The 26,028-nt window shown below is 44.3% G+C and overlaps 1 protein-coding gene across 25 annotated transcripts in view; it reads left to right on the top strand.

Annotated features, from left to right (window-relative positions):
• The window catches only part of XRRA1 (X-ray radiation resistance associated 1), a 172,317-nt gene that overhangs the window by 65,289 nt on the left and 81,000 nt on the right, over nt 1–26,028 (top strand). For 20 of the 25 annotated variants that reach the window (XM_032489363.1, XM_032489371.1, XM_032489368.1 and 17 more), the window contains 9 exons: nt 10,546–10,639; nt 11,414–11,529; nt 14,247–14,582; nt 18,710–18,905; nt 19,649–19,764; nt 19,981–20,086; nt 20,486–21,082; nt 21,513–23,247; nt 24,197–24,823. In XM_032489363.1, the coding sequence (XP_032345254.1) occupies nt 10,546–10,639; nt 11,414–11,529; nt 14,247–14,582; nt 18,710–18,905; nt 19,649–19,764; nt 19,981–20,086; nt 20,486–20,739 (1,218 nt within the window). In that variant the 3' untranslated portion in view covers nt 20,740–21,082; nt 21,513–23,247; nt 24,197–24,823. Of the gene's footprint in view, nt 1–10,545; nt 10,640–11,413; nt 11,530–14,246; nt 14,583–18,709; nt 18,906–19,648; nt 19,765–19,980; nt 20,087–20,485; nt 21,228–21,512; nt 23,248–24,196; nt 24,824–26,028 lie in introns of those variants that run through there. The other 5 variants (XM_032489355.1, XM_032489354.1, XM_032489352.1 and 2 more) reach the window with 4 other exon arrangements.

The raw sequence follows: 26,028 nt of genomic DNA, 5'->3' as shown, positions 1-26,028 counted from the left end.
GTATGTATCTGTTATACACTGTATATATCAGATCTCCAGGTGGCATTATTTCATTTTTTATGGCTGAATAATATTCTATCATATATATATATGTCATATATATCATATATGTATATACACACCACATCTTCTTCATACATTCCTCTATCAAGAGGCATTTATGTTGCTTCCATGTGTTGACTACTGTAAGTAGTGCTACTGTGAACATTGGGATACACTTATCTTTTTGAGTTAGTTTCATCTTTTCCAGATATATGCCCAGGAGTGGGATTACTGGATCATATAGTAACTCTATTTTTAGTTTTTAAGGAATCTCCGTATTCTTCTCCATAGTGGCTGCACCAATTTACATTCCTACCAACAGAGTAGGAGGGTTCCCCAACTTTCAGCCAACTTTAATTGTAACTTCAACTTTTAGCTGCCTGATTTGGATGGATGGAATTTTGCATCCTGACAAAATTAAATTCTTCATCTTCCATTCTGTTATGACTGCTTCTTGACTCCTTGATTTGCACAAAAGCAACCCTTCACCCTCTCTAACCACCATTATATAGTCATTTATTAATACATATTGGTCTTCTTTGTAAGTTATCCTCCTCCCCTCTTTTTCTAAAGTCTAGATAAGAAGTCCCCAAGTTTTTTCTGTGAAGAGCCAGATAGTAAATATATTGCTCTATCACAACTACTCAACTCTGCACTTGTAGCACAAAAGGCAGTACGTAAATGAATGAGCATGGCAGTGTTCTAATGAAACCTTATTAAACAGATAGGGGCCCAGATTTAACCCATAGGGTATATCTGCCGACCCTGGTTTTTGTGTATTCTTTGAGCAAAGAGTGATTCATACAGTTTTAAATGTTTTGAAAAAAATCAAAAGAAGAATAATACTCCATGACACATTAAAATTATATAAAATTCAAATTTCATAGTCCATAAATAGTTTTGTTGGAAAAGAGTCACCACACTTACTTGCTTATGAATGGTCTACAGCTTATTTTGTGCTACAACAGCAAAGCTGAGTAGTTTCAACCGAAACGCTATGGCCTGAAAAGCCTAAAAACGTTTATTATCTGGCCATTGACAGAAAAGATTTGCTGACCTCTGGTCTAAATGATCAAATGTCAGAGTCCTTTAAGGTCCACTCCAAGTCCCTTTACTCTACTCTGGGTTTTCTCCCTAGGGCTGACCTCACATACCTTTTGCCCATGACCAGTGCCTCACAAACTTAAAACTCCTTTGTACCACAGACCAGTGTATCCACTGCCTACTTCAATTTCACTTGGAGGTCTAAAAGGCACCTCCACAGTACACATATCCAAAGTGAATTAGTGGTTTTATCCCTTCAAATTTGATGTTCTTCCATTGTTTCCTTATCTTAGTCAATAGCTGAGTTACTTGAACTATTGACTCCATTCAGGTACTTGTGCCAAAACCTGGTTGTCATCTTTGAAACTTCATTCTCCTGTACATCTCTTCTCCCCGCCCATATCTAATCCAAATCTTGACAAAGTTAGGTCTTCATATTTCTTTTTTCTTACTGAAGTATAGTTGGTTTACAAGTGTTAGTTTTAAATGTACAGCATAGTGATTCAGTATTTTTGCATGTTATATTCTATTATATGTTGTTACAAGATAATGAGTGTAATTCCCTGTTCTGTACAGTGTATTCTTGTTGCTTATCTATTTTATATATAGTCTTTTGTTAATCCTATACCCCTAATTTGTCCCTCTCCCTTCTCTCTTCCCTTTGGTAACCCCAAGTTTGTTTTCTGTGTGAGTCTGTTTCTGCTTTGCATATATAGTCATTTGTATTATTTTTAGATTCCACATATAAGTGTTATCATATAATATTTGTCTTTGATTTATTTCACTAAGCATAGTATTTTCTAGGTCTATCCACATCCCTGCAAATGGCATTATTTCATTTTTCTAAGGCCAAGTAATATTGAATTGTGTATATATACACTACATCTTCTTAGTTCAGTCATCTGTTGATGGGCACTTGGGTTCCTTCCATGTTTTGGCTGTTATAAATTGTGCTGCTATGACATTAGGGTACATGTGTCTTTTTGAATTAGTGTTTTTGTTTTTTCTGTATTTATACCCTGGAGTGATATTGCTGGGTCATATGGTAGTTCTCTTTTTAGTTTTTTGAGAAATATCCACACTGTTTTCCACAGTTGCTGCACCAATTTACATTCCCACCAACAGCATATGAAGGTTGTCTTTTCTCCACATTTTTGCCAACATTCATTATTTGTATACTTTTTGATGTTAGCCATTCTGACAGATGTGAGGTGATACTTCGTTGTGGTTTTGATTTGTATTTCTCTAATAATTAGTCATGTTGAGCATATTTCATTTGCCTGTTGGCCATCTGTATGTCTTCTTTGGAAAAATATCTATTCAAATCTGCTCATTTTTTAATTGGCTTATTTGTTTTTTGATAATTGAGTTATATGAGCTGTTTGTATATTTTGGATATTAACTCCTTGTTGGTCACATCATTTGCAAATATTTTCTTCCATTGCATAGGTTGCCTTTTTGTTTTGTCAGTGGTTTCCTTTGCTGTGCAGAAGCTTTTTAAGTTTAATTAGGTCCCATCTGCTTATTTTTGCTCTAATTTCTTTTGCCTTAGGAAACTGATCCAAGAAAGTATTGCTACAATTTATGTCAATGAAAATATTGCTACAATTTATGTTTTCTTCTCAGAGTTATATGGCTTCAGGTCTTCAGTTTTTTGGGGAAAGTTTGAGAGGATAGGTATCAGTTCTTCTTTATATGTTTGGTAGAAATCCCCTACGAAGCCATCCGGTCCTGGACTTTTGTTTGCTGGGAGGTTTGGGGTTTTTTGGGTTTTTTTGTTTTTTTGTTTTTTTTTTTGATTGAAGATTCCATTTTATTTCTAGTGATCAGTCCATTCAAATTGTCTGTTTCTTCTTGACTCAGTCTTGGCAGGATTTCTGTTTCTAGACATTTGTCCATTTCTTCTAGGTTGTCCCATTTATTGGCATATAACAGTTCATAGTATGCTCTCATGTTTTTTGTATTTGTATCAGTTGTTATTACTTCTTTTTCATTTCTTATTTTATTTAGGTATTTTCTCTTTTTTTTTTTTTTAAGGTTTCTCAATCCTCTTCATCTTTTTAAAAAAGCAGCTCTTAGTTTCATTGATCCCTTCTACTATTTTTTTCTAATCTCTCTTTATTTCCTCTCCAATCTTTATTATTTCCTTCCTTCTGCTGACTTTGGGTTTTGTTTGTTCTTCTTTTACTAATTCTGGTATGTGGTCTATCCTAGAGAGTGTTCCATGTGCACTTGAAAAGAATGGGTATTCTATTTTTTTTGTATGTAATGTCCTATAGATATCAATTACGTACAACTGGTCCATTGTGTCATTTAAGACCTCTGTTGCCTTATTGATTTTATGTCTGGAAGATCTGTCTATTGATATCAGTGGGGTGTTAATGTCACCTACTATTATTCTGTTATTATCAACTTCTCCTTTTATGTCTATTAGTATTTTATATATTTAGGTGTTCCTGTACTGGGTGTGTATATGTTAATGGGTATAATATCCTCTTTTTATATTGATCCTTTTATTTTATATAATGCTCTTACTTGTCTTTCATTATAGCCTTTGTTTCAAAGTCTGTTATGTCTGATATGTGTATCACTGCTCTCATTTTATTGTCGTTTCCATTTACATGAAATATCTTTTTTCCATCCCCTCACTTTCAGTTTGTATGAGTCTTTAGATCTGAAGTGAGTCTCTTGTAGGCAGCATTTATACAGGTCTTGTTTTTGTATCCATTCAGCCACTTTGTGTTTTTTGATTGGAGCGTTTAGTCCATTCCCATTTAAAGTAATTATTGATATGTGAGGTATCACCTCACACCAGTCAGAATGGCCATCGTTAAAAAGTCAACAAAGAATAAATGCTGAAAAAACAAAAAGGAATAAATGCTGGAGAGGCTGTGGAAAAAAGGGAACCCTACACTCTTGGTAGGAATGTAGTTCGGTATAGCCACTATGGAAAACAGTATGGAAATTCTTTTAAAAACTAAAAATAAACTTACCATATGATCCAGCAATCCCAGTCTTGGGCATACATCCAGAGGGAACTCTCGAAAAAATACATGCACCCCAGTGTTCATAGCAGCACTGTTTTCAATAGCCAAGACATGGAAACAACCTAAATCTTCATTAACAGATGACTAGATGAAGAAGTTGTGGCATATATACAACTATTCAGCCATAAAAAAGAATAAAATAACGCCATTTGCAGCAACATGGATGGACCTGAAGATCATCATGTTAAGTGAAGTAAGCCAGAAAAAGAAAAATACCGTGATATCACTTATATGTGAAATCTGAAAAAAAAAAAAAAAAAAGACACAAACTTATTTACAAAACAAAAACAAACTCACAGACATAGAAAACAAACTTATGATTACTAGTGGGGAAAGGAGGTGGGAGGGGATAAATTGAGAGTTCGAGATTTGAAGATACTACTATATATAAAATAGATAAACAAGTTTCTACTGTATAGCACAGGGAACTATATTCAGTAACCTAAATGAAAAAGAATATGAAAAGGAGTATTATGTGTATGTATATCTGAAACATTATGCTGTACACTAGAAATTGACACAACATTGTAAACTGACTACAATAAAAAAAAAAGTCAAATACAAAGTTAAGTAGAACAGAAATAGTCAAACATAGTCATTGTAAGGTAAATGGACATTGTTAAAGAATTTGAACTCTTACAGATAACACTGTTGCTGAATAAACTGTATATAAACAATAAGGTAATTATTGATACGTATGTTCATATTGCTATTTTGTTCATTGGTTTTGAGTTTTTATAGGTATTCTTTGTTCCTTTCTTCTTTTGTTCTCTTCTCTTGTGATTTGAAGGCTATCTTTAGTGTTACGTTTCAATTGCTTTTTCTTTTGTTTGTGTCTCTTACTGATTTTTGGTTTGTGGCTACCATGAGGTTTATATATCACCTTCTATATATATACACAATTGTTGTAAGTGACTGATCTCTTAATTTCAAATGCATTTTAACAACTCTTTGTACTCTCCTCCCCTCAGAGTTACTATTATTGATCTCATGTTTTACATCTAATTGTTTTGTGTACCCCTTAACTACCTATTATGGATACAGGAGATTTTACTACTTTTGTTTTTTAACCTTCCTACTAGCTTGGTGTGTGGATAATTTCCTACCTTTATGTTTGTTTGCTTTTACTGATGAGCTTTTTATTTTCATAATTTTCATGTTTTTAGTTGTGGCCTTTTATTGTTCGCTTAGAGAAATTCTTTTAACATTTCTTGTAAAGCTAGTTTGGTCACGCTGAACTCTTTTAGCTTTTACTTGTTTGTAAAACTTACGATTTCTCCATCAAATCTGAACCACAGCCTTGGTGGGTAGAGTATTCTTGGTTGTAGATTTTTTCCTTTCATTACTTTAAATGCATCATGCCACTGTCTTCTGGCCTGCAGAGCTTCTGCTGAAAAATCAGCTCCTAGACTCATGGGAGTTCCCTTGTATGTAACTTGTTGCTTTTCCCTTGCTGCTTTTAATATTCTCTCTTTATCTTTCATTTTTGTCATTTTGATTACAGTGTGTCTTGGTGTGTTCATCTTTGGGTTAAGTCTGTATGGGACTCTCTGCACATCCTGGACTTGGATGTCTGTTTCCTTTCCCACCTTAGGCAAGTTTTTAGATATTATGTCTTCAATTATGTTCTTAGCCCCTTTCTCTCTCTCTTCTCCTTCTGGGACTTCTATAATCTGAATATTAGTGTGCTTGATGTTGTCCCAGGGGTCTCCTAAGCTGTCTTCATTTCTTATCCTGTTCAGGGTCAGTGATTTCCACTACTCTGACTTCCAGTTCAGTGATCTGTTCCTCTATATCATTTAGTCTACTGTTGATTCCTTCTAGTGTATATTTCATTTCAGTTAATGTATTCTTCATCTCTGGTTGTTCTTTATATTTTCTAACTTTTTGTTAAAAACTTCTGACTTCTTGCTCTGAGCATCCATTTTCCTCCCTAGTTCTTTGATCATCTTTATGATCACTACCTTGAATTCTTTCTCAGGTAGATTGCCTATCTCCACTTCACTTAGTTCTTCAGGGGTTTTATCTTATTCCTTAATTTTGAAAATGTTCCTCTGTTGCCTTATTTTGCTTAAGTTGCTGTTTTTATTTTTATGTATCTGGTAGGTTGTTTATGTTTCTCAACCTTGGAGAATTGTCCTTTTGTAGGAGACGTCCTGTGCATCCCAGCAGCACACTATCCTCTCCTCTCCAGAGCTGTATGCTCTAGGGGTTCCCCCATGAGGGCTCTGTTGTGGCAGGCTATGTGGGCGGTCTGGTAGACTTGATTCACCCCTAGTCCATTTGGTTGACAAGCCCTGCCATGGTTATAAGCTGCCGGCTGCTGGTTGGTAGAACTGGGTCATGAGGTTGCTGACTGCAGAACCCCAGAGGGCCCAGGTCCAGCTTACTAGTGGGTAGTCAGGGTCCAGGAGACCCTGGGCTGTTGCATGCCCACTGGTGGGTGAAGCCAGGTCCTGGGGCTAGTTCTTGCCTATTGGTGGGCAGAACTGGGTCCTGGGATATGGCTACAGGGTCCAAGGTGTCCTGAAGCTTGTGCTGGCCTGCTGTTGGGTGGGCCTGATCCACAGGCTGCAGGACTCTGGTTTTCTTGCGGCTGGTGTCTGCCCACTTGTGGGTGGGGCTGCATCCTATGGTCTCAGGTCTAGTTTCTGAGCCCTAATTTTGGGCGCCTGGTCCTGGGCATTCTGGTGGGCAGGGCCATATCCAAAGGTGGCTCTGGGCTCATGGGTTCTTAAAACAAACTGTCTGCTAGTAGGTGGGGCTTTGTCCATGTTCAGTTAGTTGCCTGGCCTGAGGCATTCCAGTACTGGTGTCTGCAGACTGTTGGGCTAGGGCAGGGCTTCATCCTGGGGCTAATAAGCTAGAGGGAAGATTCTGCAGTGGAGCTTGCCAGCACCAGTGTCCATGCAGTAGAACGAGCCCCCAAAATTGCTGCCTCCAGAGTCTGTGACCCCAGGGTGAGCTGCAACCATCCGCCTACCTCTCCAGGAGACTCTCCCAAGGTCAGCAGGTAGGTTTGAACCAGGCGATTATCAAATTACTGCTTCTGCCCTGGGTCCTGGAGTGTGTGAGATTTTGTGTGTGCCCTTTTAGAGTGAAGTCTCTGTTTTCCCCAGCCCTCTGGAACTCCCTAAAGTAAGCCTTGCTGGTCTTCAAAGCCAAATGCTCTGGGGGCTCATCTTCCTGGTGCTGGATCCCCAGTCTGGGGAGCCCAATGTGAGAAATCAGACCTCTTCTTTGGGGGAACCTCTGCAATTGTAATTATCCTTCTGTTAGTGGGTCACCGACCTGGAGGTGTGGGACTTAACTATATCACAGCTCCGCCCCTCTTACCAATCTCATCATAGTTCCTTCTTTATATCTTTTGTGGTAGAAGATCTTTTCTGGTATGTTCTGGTCCTTTTCATTGATGGTTGTTCTGCAGATAGTTGTGATTTTGGTGTGCCTGTGAGCGTATCCCTATGTAGAGTAGATGTGCCCAACATCTTTGGTTTGAGGGCTAGATTTGATGTGGATGCCAGCCATATCTTTCCTCAGGGTGTGCTGGCCACTGTCACCTTGAAGAGGGTGTGGCTGGTATTGGAGGAGCCAGTGCCTCCAGCAGGGTGTGAGGCAGAACTTCCTGTCTGCTCAGTGGCCGCTGCAGCTCTGTCACAGGTGGGGTCTGCTCCCTAGTTGCTGGAACGGAAGCCCTGAGGGTCTGGCTTGAGCTGGCTCTGTTCCCTTTAAGGGTGTGTGTTTTTCCTTCTTCCCGCAATGGGGCCTTTGCCCAAAGGAGGGGGTGCTGAAGTAAATGGGGCTTTGCGCTTACATAGGTGCAATCCTCTGCCTTTGTAGAGGTCTGAAGCTCTGTTCAGCTGCAGCCCAAGATTGCATCTTTTCCCCTGTTGCGGTAGCCCCACATCTAGTGCAAGGTTGTGGTGTAGAGTGAGCAGGGCTGGAGCGTTCACTAGGCTGGGACTGGGGATCGTGGTGTCATGGTTGAGGAAATTAAAGTGGCTGTGCTGCTGTCAGTAGTCTGAGCCACCTCGTGGCGCTGTTTGAGTGATCGAGCACTCACAGTGGCTGCTGCTGCCCCACATGGACCACACCCCAGGCCCCGGGCCACCTCTGCCCTAGAGATGCAGAGGTGGCCCGTGCACTCCTTACCAGTCTAGGGGTCTAGGCTTCTGCAGCTTTGATATCTGTCCCAGTATTTCACCAGGCAGCCAAGGGGGCTTGTCTCCCCTGCGTGGGACCCCAGGACTGGGACGCCTTGTCTGTGACCGGACCTGTTCACTCCCCAGGGTAGCGTCTGCACATGCAGTTGCCCTTTCCTCTTAGTTTCCATACGTCCCAACCCAGTGCTTTTCTTTCCATACTCATAATTTCATGGGAATCTTTCTTGCTGTCTTGGTTGTATAAAAGTTCTTCTGTTAGTTTTCCATGAGAATTATTCCACTATAGGTATATTTTTTATGTGTTTGTAGGGGGAGGTTAACTCCACATCCTCTTTGTCTTCCATCTTGATATGCCTCCTGAAGCAATAGCCTAAGTCCTCATATTTCTAAAAATTTATCTAATAGGTCCGCTCAGGACCAAAATCTTTAACTTTGGTCTGGTTCATAATTGCATCTCCTGCCTCATTTTGTTCCAAGCACCCTTTCTCTCTGCTTTTAGTCACACTCGCTGTCTTTAAATCCTTCCAGCAGGCATTCCTCCTCCTTGCTATGAGGCCTTTCACACATTCTTCTCTGTATGGAACGTTTCCTCTCTGGCATTAGAGTAAGTAATATTAGCTGCTCCAGCAAACTTAAAAATCTCAGTGACTAAACACAAAAGTTTATTTCTTGCTTTTACAAAATACATTGTGGATATTCTTGGTTGGCAGGTCCTCATGATCCTCAGAGACCCAAGTCCCTTCTGGCTATGGCTGTGTCGTTCCATAGGACCTTAAGAGTACATTATTTGATCCTGTGCAACTGGTGGATACATGGCTGAGTGAAGGGAGGGTGGTGAGAGACGTAGAGGATCATTCAGGAGGTTTTGAAAGGACTGTGCCTGGAAGTGGCATTTATCATTTCCACCCAGTTTGCATTGGCTAGAAGTGAGTCATATGCCCACATATAGGTGCCTGGGAGGCAAGAGAATACAGTCTGGCTGTGTGCCCAGAAAGAAGAGGGGATGGTTTTGGTTAATACAGAGTTTTCTTTGACACATACACATCCCACATCCCCCACTGCATCCACTAATTACCTCCTACCCATCCTTCAGGTCTCAGGGACGTCTTCTCTTACCGCCATGACTAGGTCCAATCACCATAATGCTTCATGTGTCTCTCTTTTGTGGCACTAATCATGGCTGTAAATTTACTCCTTTGTGTTACTGTTTCTTCAATGCTTGTTTCCCACTAGGTACCATTTTTTGAGGATAGGAATTGCTCTGTTCTGCTCAGTCCCAACCCAGTGCTTGGTACATGTAGGCATTCAATAAATATTTGTTGATCAAAGGAACAAAAAGGAAAGAGAATGAATAGGTAATTGCCCATTGGGCATCTAGTGCTCCCCAGGGAGGCTCCAGAGGAAGTCAACTCAAGTACCGTCCTATTCCCAGCCCTCTGACCTTGATGCCTTCTGTGGGTCCCAAATCTGACACAACACCTTTCAATGTGTCCAGGCATCTGAAAGGCCACTGCCCTGCCCGTGGACCCTCTGATACTATTTCACTGCTAATAGACACCCTGCCCACGGTTGTCCCCAGATATTCCAGCCACTTTGCTCAACAAGGATTGTGTATTTTTTACCCTTCAGAGGCTGGCCTCATAAGGGGTAGAGTGGCCTCTGGGCCCCAGCCAGCCATGAGGTCTCCCTTTCCACTGGCTCTGCTTATCGCTCAGATGCATGTATCCCCCTGACCTCCTGTCCCCTATCCCTCCCTTGATCAATGAACAGGACAGGCTTCTGTAAAAGAGACCATCAGTGTTGTTGACAGACTGACTGGGTGTGTAGAGGTTGCACTGAGGAAGATGAAGTGTCAGACAAGTTGTATCCTGAAGTCAAAGTCAATGTCTTGCCAGACTCCTTGTGCAACAAGTGCTATATATATGTTCTTATTATTTTGTCACCAACATCTCAATACTTGGTATGGATTACATATCCATTGTGGAGAAGGGAAAAAAAAATCATACCTTTCAAATACGATAATAGCGATGGTGGAATTTCGGATAGGAGGGGCAAGGTATTCTGGGTACGAGCAGATGAAATTGCAGAGATAAGATGCTGCCCAGCAGGGAGTCCTGTCCCCAGCAGCCTCAGTCCCCCAGCCCTACCCTAGTCCTAGGGAGCATGTAGTGCTGCATTGTGGGGCCTGGAAGCACTTGGGCAGAGGTGGGGGGCGGTGCCAAGCTGATGTTCTCCTGCATTCCTTACAGATCGCGAAGGAAGATGCCATCCTGCCAGTAGCTCTCTTCCCATCTCTCTGCGAGCTCATCTTCCATAACAACCCTCTGGTGGCCCATACACGAGGTATGGTGCCCACAAACCTGGCCCTGAACCCAGCCCCCAGGAAGCAATGTAGGCATCCTCATCCCTCCCTCATCAGTGCCAGGCCCTGCTCTGCTCTGTGTCATGGGTGGACAAGGTTTACGGTGCACTGGGAGATGGAGAAAACAACAGACACTGCTGAGCACCTCTGCTCTACTGGCTCATCCTGACAGCAACCCTGTGAGGCAGACCTTATTGTCCCTATGTACATTGGAGGAAACTGAGGATCAGAGAGGGTCCCATTCTACCCAAGGTCACACAGCAACAAAGAGGTAGAGCTGAGAATGGAGTACAGAATTATCTAGATCCTGCATGAGCTGTTTAACAACACCCTGCTTTGTGGAACTGGTCTGTTGTGACCTCACTCCCCACTTCCCAGCTGGGGAAGAGTGCGGGGCCCAACTGCACAGCCCTCCCTTCCCAGAGCACACTGAATGGAATAGATGCGTCAGTAGTGGAACCCACTGTCCAAGATGAAGCGGCCGGAGGCATTTTAGAAGCCTGGGCCCTAGAGTGACACCAGTGGAGCTCTAGTCCTTGCTCCACACTCTCTTGATTGCCTTGGGCAAATTCCTTAACCTCTCTGTGCCTCAGTTTCCTCACCTGTCAAATAAGCATAATAAAGCTACTGACCTCCTAGGGCTGGTGTGAGAATTAAGTAAGTTTGTGTGTATGCAGCAATTTTAGCAGAGCCTGGCACAGAGAAGCCCCCAGTAAATGTTAGCTAATAGTGATCTTTTTCCACCATGGCTCCAGGGGTCCCTCCACTGCTAAAAAGCTTCCTCCAGGAGCGGCTGGGAATCCGCTTAGTTCGAAGGAAGATAGTAAAGGCTAAGCATCGTATTTTGATGCCTCAGAAGGACTCGCGGAAGGTAAGGCTTCCAAGACAGGACCCCAAGCCCAGGATGGGTAGAGCCTATGTCAGTGCCTGCAGACGCACCTGGCACAGAACTGCTGGGATCCCTCCCTTAGTTTTGTAGTAGCAGCTTTGTCTTCTCCTGCCCTTGCTCTCCTACATACAGATACACCCAGGAGGGACAAGACAATCAGTCAGAGGCCCAAAAGTCAGAGTATGGAGGAGCTGGGAGGTCATTGAGTCTGATTTTATAGAGAAGCTGAGGCCCAGAGAAGATGCTGTGGAGAAGTGGGGAGAAATCAGAGAGAAGACCCAGGTGTGAGTCTGACTCTATCACTTTCCATAGTTGCCTGAACTTGGGCAAGATTTCCACTCTCTGGACTTCAGCTTCTCAACTCAGAGCTGCTGAGAGGACTGGTGGAAGCAACAGATACAAGAATACATCATAGACACCCCAAGCCCCTACCAGTGCAAGTTATGGTCACCTATGGTAATCATGAATGGCTGTGCCAGGCCTAGAATACACATCTTCTGCCTGAATCTTAGGAAGCATTTCCTAATGTTGAGAGCAGTTTGCTCCCTCTGTACCTCCCCCAGCTAGTGGTCTTAGTCTTGCCTTCTGGGGTGCCATAAAGTAAATCAGATCCCCTTTCCTCTGAAAGATTTCAGAAATTTCTGAAATGCTCCTCCCTCCTGAACTTTAGTCTTCCTATAGCCAAAAGCTGGACTGGTCATTGCTGACCCCAAAAGTTAAATACAGTTATCCCCTGACTGCCCCCTCTGTACAGCCACCCTCCAGTCTGGAGCCTTCAGATGACCAGAGCAGCATTTAAAACCAGAAATAGACAAATTCAAAGGGTTTCTATCATCTTTCCTTTTGTTGCCTCCTCTAAGGATCCTGCTGCATCCCTTCCCATCAGCCAGCTGGGGAGGGGCAGAACCAGAGTGAGCCAGATGCTCACTCCATGTACAGAGCACCCATGCCAAGAACTTGCACACACGCCATCCTGTAATCCTCACCACAGAACAGGAAACACACCAAGCGAAGTGAAATAACTTGTTAAAGGGTAGTGTTGGGGTTCAGGGGAACCACAAAGGTGGCTATCACAAACCACCTTTGTGATAAACACAAACACCAGTGGCCAAATGAGAAGCAAATCAATGCTTTGTAAATCTAGGCAACCAGCATCTAACCTCCAATGCAGGCTAGACTGGAGAATGTGGTGTGGCCTGTAGGCAGGTTGGAGATGCCTGCATGTCCCCTGTGTGCTCCCAGAGGTGGGCTGGATTTACAGCCTTTTACTCAATCAGTTATATCAACCAAGGCTGCTGGCCCTCGCTCATACCAGGCATGGACAGAACAGGGGGAAATTGGAGAGCCTGCCAGAGCAGGTCTAGACCCACCCAGCGTGTAACCAAGAAGCCGTGTGAGCCTCTGTGTGTGAGAACACAAACGGAAGATAAAACAGCCTGCCCTTGATGCTCAGCAGTCCAGCCCATCTGGGATGCAGGGCCCAGTGACTCTCGGCCTCTAACCAGTCAGATTATCGAGTCTTCCCTTGGGAAAGTGGGGATGGGCTAGAGAAAGAGCATCCCCCAGCACTCCTCCAGCACAGACCCATGAGAGCGAAGAATAAATGTGGTCCCTTCCCCACCAGCCAGTAAATGATGGCAATTGGTGTTTTGGATGTTGAGGCATGGGTTCTGAAAAAAGACTCTGGGTCCTTCAGGCTTCAAGTCTAAACACTGAGGTTTTATATATTTCAAAAAGGAAATATTTTCTTAAAAAGAACCTTATTTTATAAAACAGTCATCCTTCACTCTCCCTAGTTTGTTTGGTACATTTGCACACCCCAGCTCACTTGGGAGAACTCTGCAAGATCAGTGGGCAGGAACTATTCTCCTGTTACACGAGCTCAAAAGATGGAGTTGTGCTTGAGATTTTTCTACTGCACTGCACGGTCTGTCCAAGTACAGATATAAGTGGACCAAATACCTTTGACAAGAGAATAATAGGTCTACCAGCTACCTAGGGAGGGGATGCAGAATTAAGCCCAACAGAGAGAAACTGGGTACAGGGCTCTCTCCTGATAGATGAGCCAAAGAGAAGGGAGGGTGACAGGCTTTCGTTAATTAAGGAAGCTGAGCAGTTCAACAAGAAAGCAGTTAATTCCTTGGTCCTGAACCTGAGAGAGATTTGCTTTATGGGTCTCCAGATAAGGTGCAGGGACCAGCACCCTGAAAGGGACTTGGCGCTGCTGCCTTCCAGAGAATGTGGGACCATCTCCCCCAGGCCCTCGTTAGAGTCCCTGAGGAAAGTCAAGGGCACTATGTGAAACTTGATCAGAGGAATAAGGCTACTGAAGGCCAGAGTGATACAGTCAGGGATGCAGAATGAGGCCTGGAACTCAGGACAGGAATCAGATAGTCCAGGCTGTGCCGCCGAATAACTGACCTTGGACAAGTCATTTTACCTCTCTGAACCCATTTCCTCATTTCTAAAGTGAGCATAATTATTCACTGGGTAGTTTGAGGTGTAAATAAAATAACATATATCAAGTATGGGGCACATCATAGACGCCCAATAAGTGTGATTTTTGTCCCCTCTCTCCCACTATGAGTCCTTACCTAGCGCTCTGACTGATACAGCAGGTAGCCTTAGGCTGGTGATGTCCAGGAGGAAAGGTTCTGATTAGAAGCAAACCAATCTAATCAACCCTTCTCTCATGACAGGTGAAAGCCCAAGTCCCAAAGGTGCCAAAGAAGCCTCTGATTGTCCATCACCCACCCGTGATCACAATCAAGTCTTCCTCAAAGGAGATGCTGCAGTCAGAGGCCGCACTGACTGAGGAGCTGCCCACCACCAAAACCATTTCTGTGGCGCGAGAGATGCCCATGGAGGGCTTGGAGGGCCTTTCCCTGTCCCACCGGACCTTTGTGCCACTGCCTCCCATCCGCTCTGACTCTGCTGTGTATAGTGAAGAGACATCTCACCTCGGCGACCCTGCTGGCCGCCACAGCCCAGACGACGAGGACACCAAGAGCACCGAGTCCATCTTCTTGACCCAGGTGCCTGGACCCACCTGCCTCTGCCCACTTGTTCCCAGTTTCCCTGGGTTCCTCTACCACCCTTAGATGGCTAGATTGCTGCAGGCAGCTGGAAGTGAGCACCAGGCAGGTCTGGAAACCAGAGGGCAGTACCTTTGGCAAGGCCCATAGCCTCTTGTGGGAGATCTACTGATTCAAGGCTACTGTTAGGGACACCCATGGGGACAAGTCATGGTTCTGTGGCACAGACAACGTCTGGGGTCTGGCTGGGGCATTGGTTCTGACCAGTTTCTTAGAAGGATTTGCTGTTGCCTCTGCCTGTCTGCTTAAGGTCACCTCACTTCTGATGCTGTCTCTGAATCCTGGGATCACAGATGGATAAGACCTGGGTCCTGCCCTCAAGATGTCTTCAGTCTAATTGGGGAGATGGACAGGAACAGTGCATGCTGTCAGTACTGAGACTGAGGAGAACCTAGGGGCTGGGAGCCTAGAGGAAGGAGGGATGCCTTTGCCCTAGACCAGAAGGGCTTCCTGGAAGCAATTCAAATGAGCTGAGTTTTGCAGTCTGAGTAGGAGCTAACAAGGTGAAGACCTGGGCAGCAAGGACATTCTGGGCAGAGCGCACAGTGTGAAGCAAGGTACAGAGGAAAGAAATTAAAATGGTATATATAGGGCCCATGAGTGGTTCAGTGTAAAAACAGTAGAAAGGTGATGTGTAGGATAAGGGAAATATAAGGCTGGAGGAGTTGGTGGGGCCCCCTTGAACTTTATTATTTTAACACTACCCTCCCTGATCTTCCTGCCTCCAGTCTTACCCCTTCAGTCTGCCAGATCTTTCCAAGATGTACATCCGTCCATAAATTGTCTACCTCTCTGTCCACCCATCTCTTACTTATTCCCCAGATGACTTATAGTGACATATAAATTCATACAATATAAAAGTATCCTTATGTAAAAAAAAAAAGTATCTTATGAACTATATCAGAATCTTTTTGGAACAAAGCAGAGTTTAAACAAACAAGTATTAAAAAATAAATAATTGAGAGAGTTGGATGAAAGGAAGATATGGACAGAAAAGAAAATAATAAGTGCAAGGGTAATTCTGTCACTCAACCATGTACATCATACACGACTCTCATAATAGAAGTGTACTGCCAAAATGCATTTGAGTTTCCTAGCAGCCAAAGCAACAGTCAATTAGGAGTCACCATGAAAAAAAAAAATAGGTTTTTTTCTTCCCCCTTGCCTAATTGCCCAGGCTATAACCTCCAATAAAATGTTGTCTTATTCCTCCTGATCTTAGTGGAAAAACGTGCAGTCTTTCACCATTAATTATGATGTTGTGGGTTTTCCATAACTGTCCTTTATCAGGTCGAGGAAATTTCTTTCTATTCCTAGTTTCTGGAGTGTTTTTTTATCATGAAGGAGTGTTAGATTTTTTTTCTTTTTTAGTTGACTTTTTATTGAGTAAAAGATTCTTTGAATTCTATAGTGTTTTACAATTTTCAAAAGTGTCACACACATGATTTCATGTAGTCCCATAAAAACCCTTTCCCCTCCCCACCCCTATATTGTTTCTCCCCCCATCTCTCTCCCCACTGGTTACCACTAGTTTGTTCTCTATATCTGTGAGTCTGCTTCTGTTTTGTTTTGTTTACTAGTTACTGGTATTTTTTAGATTCCACGTATAAGTAATATCATACAGTATTTGTCTTTCTCTGTCTGACTTATTTCATTTAGCATAATGTTCTCCAGGTCCATCCATTTTACTGCAAATGGCAAATTTTCATTCTTTTTTATGGCTGGGTAGTATTCCATTGTGAATATATACCACATCTCTATCCATTCATCTATTGATGGACACTTAGATTGCTTCCATACCTTGGCAGTTGTAACTAATGCTGCTGTGAATTGAGGTGCATGTATCTTTTTGAATTGGTGTCTTTTTTTCCAGGAAAGGAATTGTTAGGTCCTGTTCTTTTTATATTTATTTATTTATTTAATCTATTTATATTTGTGTAATTTATTTTATTTATTTAATTTACATAATTGTTATGGTAATTCTGTTTGTAGTTTTTTGAGAAACCTCCATACTGTTTTCCACAGTCGCTGCACCAATTTACATTCTCACCAACGATGTACAAGGGTACCCTTTTCGCCAACATTTGTTATTTGTGTTCTTTCTGATGATAGCCATTCTGAATAGTGTGATGTGATATGTCATTGTGGATTTGATTTGCATGTCCCTGATGATTTGTGATATTGAGCATCTTTTCATGTGTCTATCGGCCTTCTGCATGTCCTCTTTGGAAAAATGTTCAGTTCTTCTGCCTACTTTTTAATCAGGTTGTTTGTTTTTTTGACGTTGAATTGTATGAGCTATTTAATTATGTTGTATATTAACCCCTTATTTGCAAATATCTTCTCCCATTCAGTAGGTTGTCTTTTCATTTTGTTGATGGTTTCCTTTGTGTACAAAAGCTTTCAAGTTTTAATTAGAGCCCATGAATTTATTTTTGCTTTTGTTTCCTTTGCTTAAGGAGACAGATCCAAAAAAAAAAAAAACTGCTGCAATTTATGTCAGTGTTCTGCCTATGTTTTCCTCTAGGAGTTTTGTAGTATCTGGTCTTCCATTTAGGTCTTTAATCCATTTTTATTTTATTTTTGTATATGGTGTCAAAGAGTGTTCTGATTTCATTCTTTTACACGTCCACTTTTCCCAGGACCACTTATCAAAGAGACTATCTTTATTCCACGCAGAGTCCAGAAACCTTGAAGACACTGGAAAGGGATCTGGAGACAGAGCAGGAGTGTTAAATTTTGCTAAATGTTTTTCCTGTGTCTATTGAGGTTTTGTGTTTTTCCCTTTATCTGTTGATATGATGTATTACATTAATTGATTTCCAGATATTAAACCAATCTTTTACACCTGGGATAAATTCCGCTTGGTCATGGCTTTTCATCTGTTGCTGATTCAGTTTGCTAGTATTTGGGGGTATTTTTGTGTTTATATTCATAGGGATGTTGGTCTGTAGTTTTCCTTTCTTGTGATGTCTTTCCCTAGTTTGGGTTCAGGGTAATCCTGACTTCAGAGAATAAGCTGGGCGTGTTCCCCCTTCCGCTTATTTTTGGAAGAGTTTATGAAGGATTCATAGTTCTTCTTTAAATGTTTGGTAGAATTCACTGCTGAAGCCATTTGGTCCTGACTTTTCTTTGTGGGAAGGTTTTAAATTACTAATTCAGTCTCTTTGCTTGTTATAGGTCTATCCAGATTTTCTATTTCTTTAGTAGCTATAAATCTAAATAAAGGGTATAACTACATCCCTATCAGTTTCATAAAGATGTTTCTTATTTTTTATCCTTTTTAATTTTTATTTATTTTGGGGGGTGGATAAATAAATAGGTTTATTTATTTATGTTTGGAGGAGGTACTGGGAATTGAACCGAGTACTTCGTGCATGCTAAGTATGCACTCTACCACTTGAGCTATACCCTCCCCACAAAGATGTTTCTTATAGTACCATCAGGGTAAGGCTAAAAAAGTGAATTCAGACAGTATTCACTCATCCCTTTGGAACTCCTCAATAGCTTGCCAGTACAGCAAAGATAAAATACCAACAAAACCAAAACAAACACCCTCAGCCTGGCATTAAAATGTCCTTACTGACCTGGGCCCTGTTTATCGCTCCAGCTGCCTGTTTCTTCACAGTACCCTCCAACCACACCAATTTTTATTTCCCCCAAATGCACTTTGCTGCATCTGACCTATGCATCTTTGCTTATGCTGTTCCCTCCCAGCAGCAGTCCTCGTCCTCCTTTCTCATCACTTGCAGCCCCCCGCCCCTGCCAAACTCCTGCCTGGGAATGGCTCTCCTGGGTCTTCAAGACTTAGCTCAGGCTAAGGCATCAATCCCTCCAATAAACTTTCTGGTCCCCCAGGCTGGTGAGGGCTTTCTGTGGGCTCACCCAGAACCCTTGTGCTCCCTTCTGTTGCAGCATTTATCAAGGTGTATGGTCATCATCTATTTTCATGTCTGCTTCCTCTCACTCCAGTCTTGGTTCTTGCCCTTAAAAGGATGCAGCATGGGGACCCACACAGAACTCAGAAGTGTTAATGGAATGAATTTTCTTTTTCTTCCTGTACACAGGTGAGTGGGCTGTCTTCCTCCATCTTCCAGAAGGATGACTCAGAAGTAAAGGAGAAAGGCCAAAGACCACCCACAGTACCCAGAGTTGTGAAGAGGACTCAGAAGAAGCTCCCATCTGCCTCCCTCCCCAGCAAGTACCATGGCTATGAGGAGCTGCTGACAGCCAAACCTGATCCGGCCTTCCCTGAGCCAAAAGGTATGTGAGGAGAATGGTTCCAGAGTGACAGGCCCTCCGTGGCTCAGAGAAAGTCAGGGCAAAGCCAAAGCTGGAGCCAAGCCTCTTTTCCAAGCCAGGTGGTATCCTCTGACAGAATATCTGTCAAAGGGTCCCTGAGGGTATCCTGGTTTGTTTGGAACCCTACACGTCAGGGCCCCTGGCCTGTTGGGGAGCCACAGCAGTTGAGAGATTCCAGCCAGTTTGGGTCCAGCTGCTTTTGTGGGAAAAGTCTCTTCTGGAAGGGTCTGATGAACAAACACCCAGTGTAGTCAGATTCTAAAGCTCCTCCCCGGCCCAGTTAGGCCCCAGACTGAACAACCAAAATCCTCCCTATTTGGTTTGAGACAAAGGAGGCAGCACCTTCTCTGACCTCTTATTTCAGACTGATGTGTCAACAGTGTTTGTACTGTGCCCAGCTGTGCTCTCTTGGGTGTCAGTCCTGGCAGTGTAAACCCTCGAGGTTAATGGGTTACCTGGGGGTTAGTCCCCTCCCCTACTCCTGTGCTATTTTTCCATTAGGATCTGTGCACAAAGGGAACAAGTATTCACTGAATGAATGATGGCACTGAACAGATGAGGGCAGAATATGGGAATACTGTTTTTTTTCTTGGGGCTTCTCATCCTTTTACTCAGAGCTGCTATGAGATGGGGAATGAAGAATTAGCAGAGGCATCCAGGAGGAGGGGGATATGTCTCAACTCAGCCTTGTCTTTTTGCCCTAGGAATCCAGAAGAATGCACAGGCCCTGCAGCACATGCTGAAACACCCGCTCCTGCACCACTCCTGCAAGCCCAGGCTGGACACTCTTCAGAAACACTATGTTCCCAAGGAGAAACGGGTAAACCTCCACCTGAGTGTGTGAATGGTGCCTCAGGATCCTCACAGGTACAGAGGGGTGGCTGTTGCTGTAACTTTGGGACCTTCAAAGAGCTATGCTTTTCCCCAGTGCCCCCAGGTTCTCCCCTGCATGTCACTGTGACTGTGTGAGGAGGTGAGACCATGGAAGTCTGAGCATAAGACTGGGATAACACTCTGCTCTCTTACCTTCTGGCAGACCCAGAGGATCCCTATTCCACCCCCACGGAAGACTCGAGCTCAGCTGCTAGATGATGTCCTCATTCGCATGCGGGACCCTCGGAACATTACAGAGGCGCCACTAGGTACGGCCACCAGTCCTCAGCTACAAGGAATCCTAGATCTAGAAGTTTACTCATCCGCTAGTATGACAAAGGACTTGTGTCAGAGCAGGAAGGACCCTTAGAGAGTATCTGCCCCAGACCTTCCTGTGTGCAGTTGGAGAAAACTGCGGCCTGAGTAAGGCAGAGAGTTGCCTAAAGTCACACAGCATATTACCGTCTAGAACTACAGCTTGAGAGAGAATCAGAAGGGCATACTTACTGGCTTTCTAATGTCCAAGCCAGAGAGACCATTTTCAGGTCCTTAACATCCTCTTCCTACCCTATCCCACTTTCTGTGGGGCTCTGGACCCAATCCCTGCTGCTTTGGGTCAGGTGGACCCAGGGCGACCTTGGTGGCCCTCCTGGCTTCTCTTCCTGCAGGAGCTGTCCTGTGCCAGCGGAAGGAGCAGCGGCTGGTGAACCAGAAGCAGTACCTGGAGGCCAAGAAGCTGCTGAAGGAGTTTCGTGCACGCTACCGACGGCTGGTGCATTGCTCGCTACGGACAGTGTTCAGAGCCACAGAGCCGCCCCAGGTCCACCCTGCACTGAGTGAGGGCCACCCTAAGTTTGGCCGCTTCCTTGAGTTCATGGACGAGTTCTGCCAGGAGCCTATGGCCAGTGACTCGAAAGGCTAGGGCTGCACACACAGCCATGTACGCCACCCAACCTGCGCCCCACACCCTCCACGGGGATTCCATGCCCTTGACTGCTCCTTGGGACAAGCGCGAGCCTCGGAGCTCTACTGGGCCTCGCTCACTGGTGGCAGAGAATGGGGAGATCGTCAGGACCTCCCTTCCTCGGGCCAGGCAGAAACCTGGCGCAACAGCAATAAAGAGTGAGTGCATACAGCAAGGGAGCCCTCGTTCCTTTTTGGAGCCTGGGCCAAGTTGTTGCACTGGGGAAAGAAACCCAGCTGATGCACATCCCTGAAGTCCTGTGGGAAACCTGTCTGAGGCACACGTGTCTAGCAGAGCTGGGGTAAGCGCCAGGATGGAAAACAGTGTTGCTGAAACAGAGAAGCAGCACAAAATCTAAGGCTCAGAGAAGTTAACTCACCCACAGCCAATAAAGGGGGAGAGAGAGAGACAGAGAGGGAGAGGGAGAGGGAGAGGGAGAGGGAGAGAGAGGGAGAGAGAGGGAGAGGGAGAGAGAGAGAGAGAGAGAGAGAGAGAGGGAGAGGGAGAGGGAGAGGGAGAGGGAGAGAGAGAGAGAGAGAGAGAGAGAGAGAGAGTGAGAGTGAGAGAGAGAGTGAGAGAGTGTGTGTGTGTGTGTGTGTGTGTGTGGCAGCTTTTTCCATTGTGAGGGCAAATGTGGTGAGGGAGGAGAGGGGGTTGGGAATTTCCTCATCGGATGGCCATGGCCAAAGCTGGGACAAGTTGAGAGGATGACTTACATGGAATTTCCCAAGGTCTTCTGATCAGGACATAAGCTGAAGTCCCGTATGCAAATACAGTGGACTATGGCTCTAAAACGGACCCTGGGACTCTGCAAGGTCAACCTGGACTGAGGTAAGTAAACTAGTTCTGGCCAAGGCAGCCTATGGGGTTGTCCCATTCTTATGAGTGCCCAGTAGTCAGCACCTGCTGCAGAGGGGGATCAGAAGTCCACTTGTCTGAATTCTGGAGAGGTGTGCATTTCAGGGTGGATGCTGGGTCTGACGTAGTCACCTGGGCAATGCTTGCTCCTAAGACTACTCTCCTGGAGGTGCCTACAATTCAGATCTGGGGAGCAGGCCTGCAGCTCTCAGGGTCCAGGAAGCAGTGGCACAATGATTAATAGTCCTCACCATGGCACAGACTCCCACAGCCTAAGTTGCAATTAAGGTGATTATAGAAATACAGTCTTGTAGCCACAGGTGTAGCATGGTGTAGTATCTGCTGCATTTTGAGTGTGAGACTATTAGGACAGAAGTATTTGCATACCATCATACTTAACCAGTCTCACACATGTGGCCAGTGACATAGTTACAGCCAGCTGTGGTCATACCAGACACATTCAAATTCAGACAGTCACATACACAATTAATTACATACAGTCACCTGCACATACCAAGTTACAAAGTCAGTTACATCTCATTCACTCAGGCATCTGGACAGATCCATGTGCAGGGGCATGTCGCTGACTCACCACCTTGGATCTCCTAGGCCCCAAACCACCCTTCCCGTAATGTTAGGAAGGAGAATCCACACCATCATTCACACTGTAAACTGCACTAGATTCAAGTTCTAGAGAACTGGAATGCTCCCTTTAGCCAGAAACACTATCAAAGGCTCGAGGCCTGAAAGGCTCCTGGGAACATCCTGTCCCAACCTCAAGTCAGGAAGCCTCTTGCAGTCTCACCAACAGGTCATTCAGCTCCCACCTGCACATCTAGTGACAGGGAGCTCATTCCCTCCAAAGGCTGTCCCTTCTTTTATTGGGAAAGCTGTTGGATGGCTCTAGCCATTGGGCTAAGTGTCTGCCTAAGTCTCTCAGTAGTCCTAACTCTGCTTTTTGGCCAAGAGTGTACCTGTTCTCCCTGCCCAGCCAGGCCAGCCCTTTACTGACGTGAGCGTATCCTGAAGAGGCTACACCTGTCTAGGCCAGATGCTCTTAACTTTCAGTTATTCCATGTAGGATACCACCTGAATAAACTGATTGCCTCTCCTAGACTTGCTAAGTTTTGGGGTTCCCCCTACTCATGATTCCCAGATGCAGTGTTCTAGCTGTGCCCAGTGCAGCACACAGCAGGACTGCCCACTCCCTTCTCTGGCTAGGACATTCTTTTATATAGCCTGCCATACTATTTGCCTTTTGCTCACTCTTAAAACAATGATATTTCCTCTTTGGCTTTATTGAGCCTTTATCAGCAGACTAGTATCAGAACTGTGTTCCCTTTTTTTATACTTGAAATTGACCTTTGGTATCTGATGCAGGATTTCATATTTTATCATCTTAGCCTCAGCCCAGGGTTCCAGGCTGCCAGGATCATTCTGCATTCCTGATTGTTAACTTTCCCGTCTTGGAGGTTTATAGAGTGAGTGTGCAGAGTGCTGGCCCCTTTTCCCTCACGTACAACCAAGTCATGCAATGTAGAACTCCTGGGAAGGAAGCCACTAAGAGGCTACCCAGAGACTCTGCTGAGTACATCTAGGAAGACCTAGGTAAGACCACATGGTAGCTAATGTTTCTTATCCTTTCAGCCTCAGCTCAGTTATGTCCTTGAACTCTCCTCCCAAACTGAACTGCACTTTTCTTTGTAACCCAGTATGACTTCGATGGGCACCAAACTGTATCAGACCAAGAACTGATTATACCTCTGGTGCTCAGCCCAGAGCCTGGGTCCAGGAGGCCCTCAATAAGATTTATTGAAGAATGTGTTGGGAGGAATGGGAAATGGCTCATGTTGGCGCTTAGTGGGATAATACACAGTATATACACAGGTATGGCTAGGCAACCAGAAGCCAGTGTGGGCATCTTTCCACAGGCACTGCCTGGGCTTTCCCTTAAAACCATGTTCTTATTAACAAAAAAACAAAAACCAAAAAAACCCAGCATTCCAACCTGCCTGCTGTTGTAAGTATGCAAAGTATGACTGTCAGCTCATCCACCCTTTTATCCAAGTGGACTGCTGCATCTTGGGAAGACATACAATCATTTACAAGTTGTGTTCATTCTTTTCTACCAGAACAGTAATCTGGACTTGGTCATATTTCTGGGATTTGACTTTAACCCTGTGTCTTGTTTGCTATATGACATAGAGCAGGTCATTCACACTTACCCATAGCATCAATAGGGGTTTCAATCTCTATGGGTCCTTCTGGTGTTAAAAACACATTCTCAGCTCTGGGGTGAGTAAATTTCAGTTACTTGGTTTCCTGAGTTTTGTTCTTTTAAAGAGTCATGACCCAATCTTCATTTCAGTGAGTAAAGCCTAAGACTAGATTTGTCAGATGAATGGTAATTCAGAACTAATCAAGGGGGTCTTTCAGGTAGCGGCCACTTCCCCTGTTGCCAGCGTAGTCACTAGCTCTCCCGGGCAAATCCCATCTACAAGATACTTCATCCCCCTGGGCTGGCACTCAACCAGAGCCCCTTCCTTCTCCATAGCAGATGTGAAGCTGGCTGCCACTCTTCTGGGACTTCTCCAATCTTCTAACAAGAGCAGACCAGAAGAAATTTCTCCCACCACCAACTCTCCAAGATTAGGTAAGCCTATCCTGTTTTTCAAGTCATTTATCCAAGCTCCAGTGAGTAGCCGGGTAGACTCAGATGTGGCCACAGGAGAGAACTGATTTAGGTGCAGATTGTGCCTCACAATCCTTGCTACCTCAGGATCCTCCCACCCCTTTAGTGGGTACAGAGGGGAGATTCTGATCTCTCTAGCCCTGTCAGGCCCAGTACAAAAGGAGGAGATCCAACCCAGAAATCACCTCGAACGATATTGTTAGCTAAACCCAGTGGAGGAAGATGGCACCACTCTGAGGTTCATTTGACCCAGGGCAGCAGAGAAAGCAGGTAGCTTTGGAGTCAGAGGATCCAGCTTCCAGGATATGTCAGAGCCAGAGTTTCCCCTCTGCAAATGAGGGCCACCCACTTCACCACACCAGGCTATACGGGAATTAATGAGAGTGGTATGTAGAGTGTTTTCTGTTACTTTAGGGACCAAGAGACAATCAAGTTCTATTCTCCAACTAGCTGCACTGTTTCTTGCAAATCATTTTAACCACCCTCCTTTGGCGAGGTTGTACCAGATGATTTCAAAGGTCCCTCAAGTGCTGGTTTACCATGTACAGTATGCATTCTTACATCAGTCCTTCAAATTGGTTTAAATGGAACATGGATACATTAGATCTTTGTTGGATGAGAAACTGACACCAAGGGGATTTTGAATTTCTGAACAATGGTTCCAAAAGAGGGTATTTTCAAAAATCAGATGTTCTGAAAACAGCCCTAGTGTACAAGGATGTCATCCTGCACATCTGTTCTTTACTAAGACTCTTTCTCAGCGCCTTCATTAGGAGTGAGAACAGTTGAATACAAGGATGACAGCTGTAAGTTGGAAATAACTTATAACTCAAAAGATGTTGTACACCAGGGAAACTCCATCCCTCCTAGTTTCTCCCATCATTCTGAATGCCAAAGCAAGATGGTCCAATATGGGGCATCTCCCAGAGCAAAAACAGCATCAAAACTCAAATGCACATAGTCTAAGCTCAGCTCAGATTTGTCTGAGATTGCCTTCCAGACATAAGACTTGGACTAGAAACAGAACATTCATGAGGTTGCTTTACTGTATTTTCAACTTGGGCCTCTCCTCAAGCTGGCAAACATATATTGAAGAATGCACTTTGGTACTGTTTAAATAAACAACACGTCATCCCCTTTGATTTTCTTTGTTGGCAGAAGCATCCCTGGTAGGGAGTGCCCTGTTCTGAGTCCTCTGTCTTTGTCAAAATGCTCTTTATGATGAGTTGGAGAGAAGGCAGCAAGCAGTGGCAGTGCCGGGGATCCAAGCCCCTTCGCCACTCTCATGCAAACAGCAGGTTGAATGATACCAAAATACAACCCATTTTCTATTTCCAGGTGGGAGGGGATAAGGCCCTAAGGACAATGCGTTTTTACAAAGAGAGTAAACAGTGTATCAGGTGAAAAAAAAATCCATTCATTAATCCATTAGTTGGCATTTGAGATAGTCACTTTTTACCTTGCATGGTTATCCATTCTCTCGTTAGGACTTCAGGTTGAACCCACTGAGGGAGAGCCCCGGCTCCCAGTGGTCGCACAGCTTGGAGAGGGGGCAGGGCCAACAAGGGAGAATCTGCTGCCACGTGGAGCCAGGACCCAAGCTCTCATGGCTTGATCTTTGAAGAGGGCATTGCCTGTTTCTACCCCATATTAAATGAGAGCAAAGAGAGAGGAATAAGCCTGGCCTTACCTTGGCT

Source organism: Camelus ferus, chromosome 10 (genome assembly GCF_009834535.1).
Source record: "Camelus ferus isolate YT-003-E chromosome 10, BCGSAC_Cfer_1.0, whole genome shotgun sequence".
In the NCBI taxonomy this organism is placed as follows: domain Eukaryota; kingdom Metazoa; phylum Chordata; class Mammalia; order Artiodactyla; family Camelidae; genus Camelus; species Camelus ferus.
Note: the sequence above shows the minus strand (reverse complement) of the source record. Positions and strands in the feature narration are given on the sequence as shown.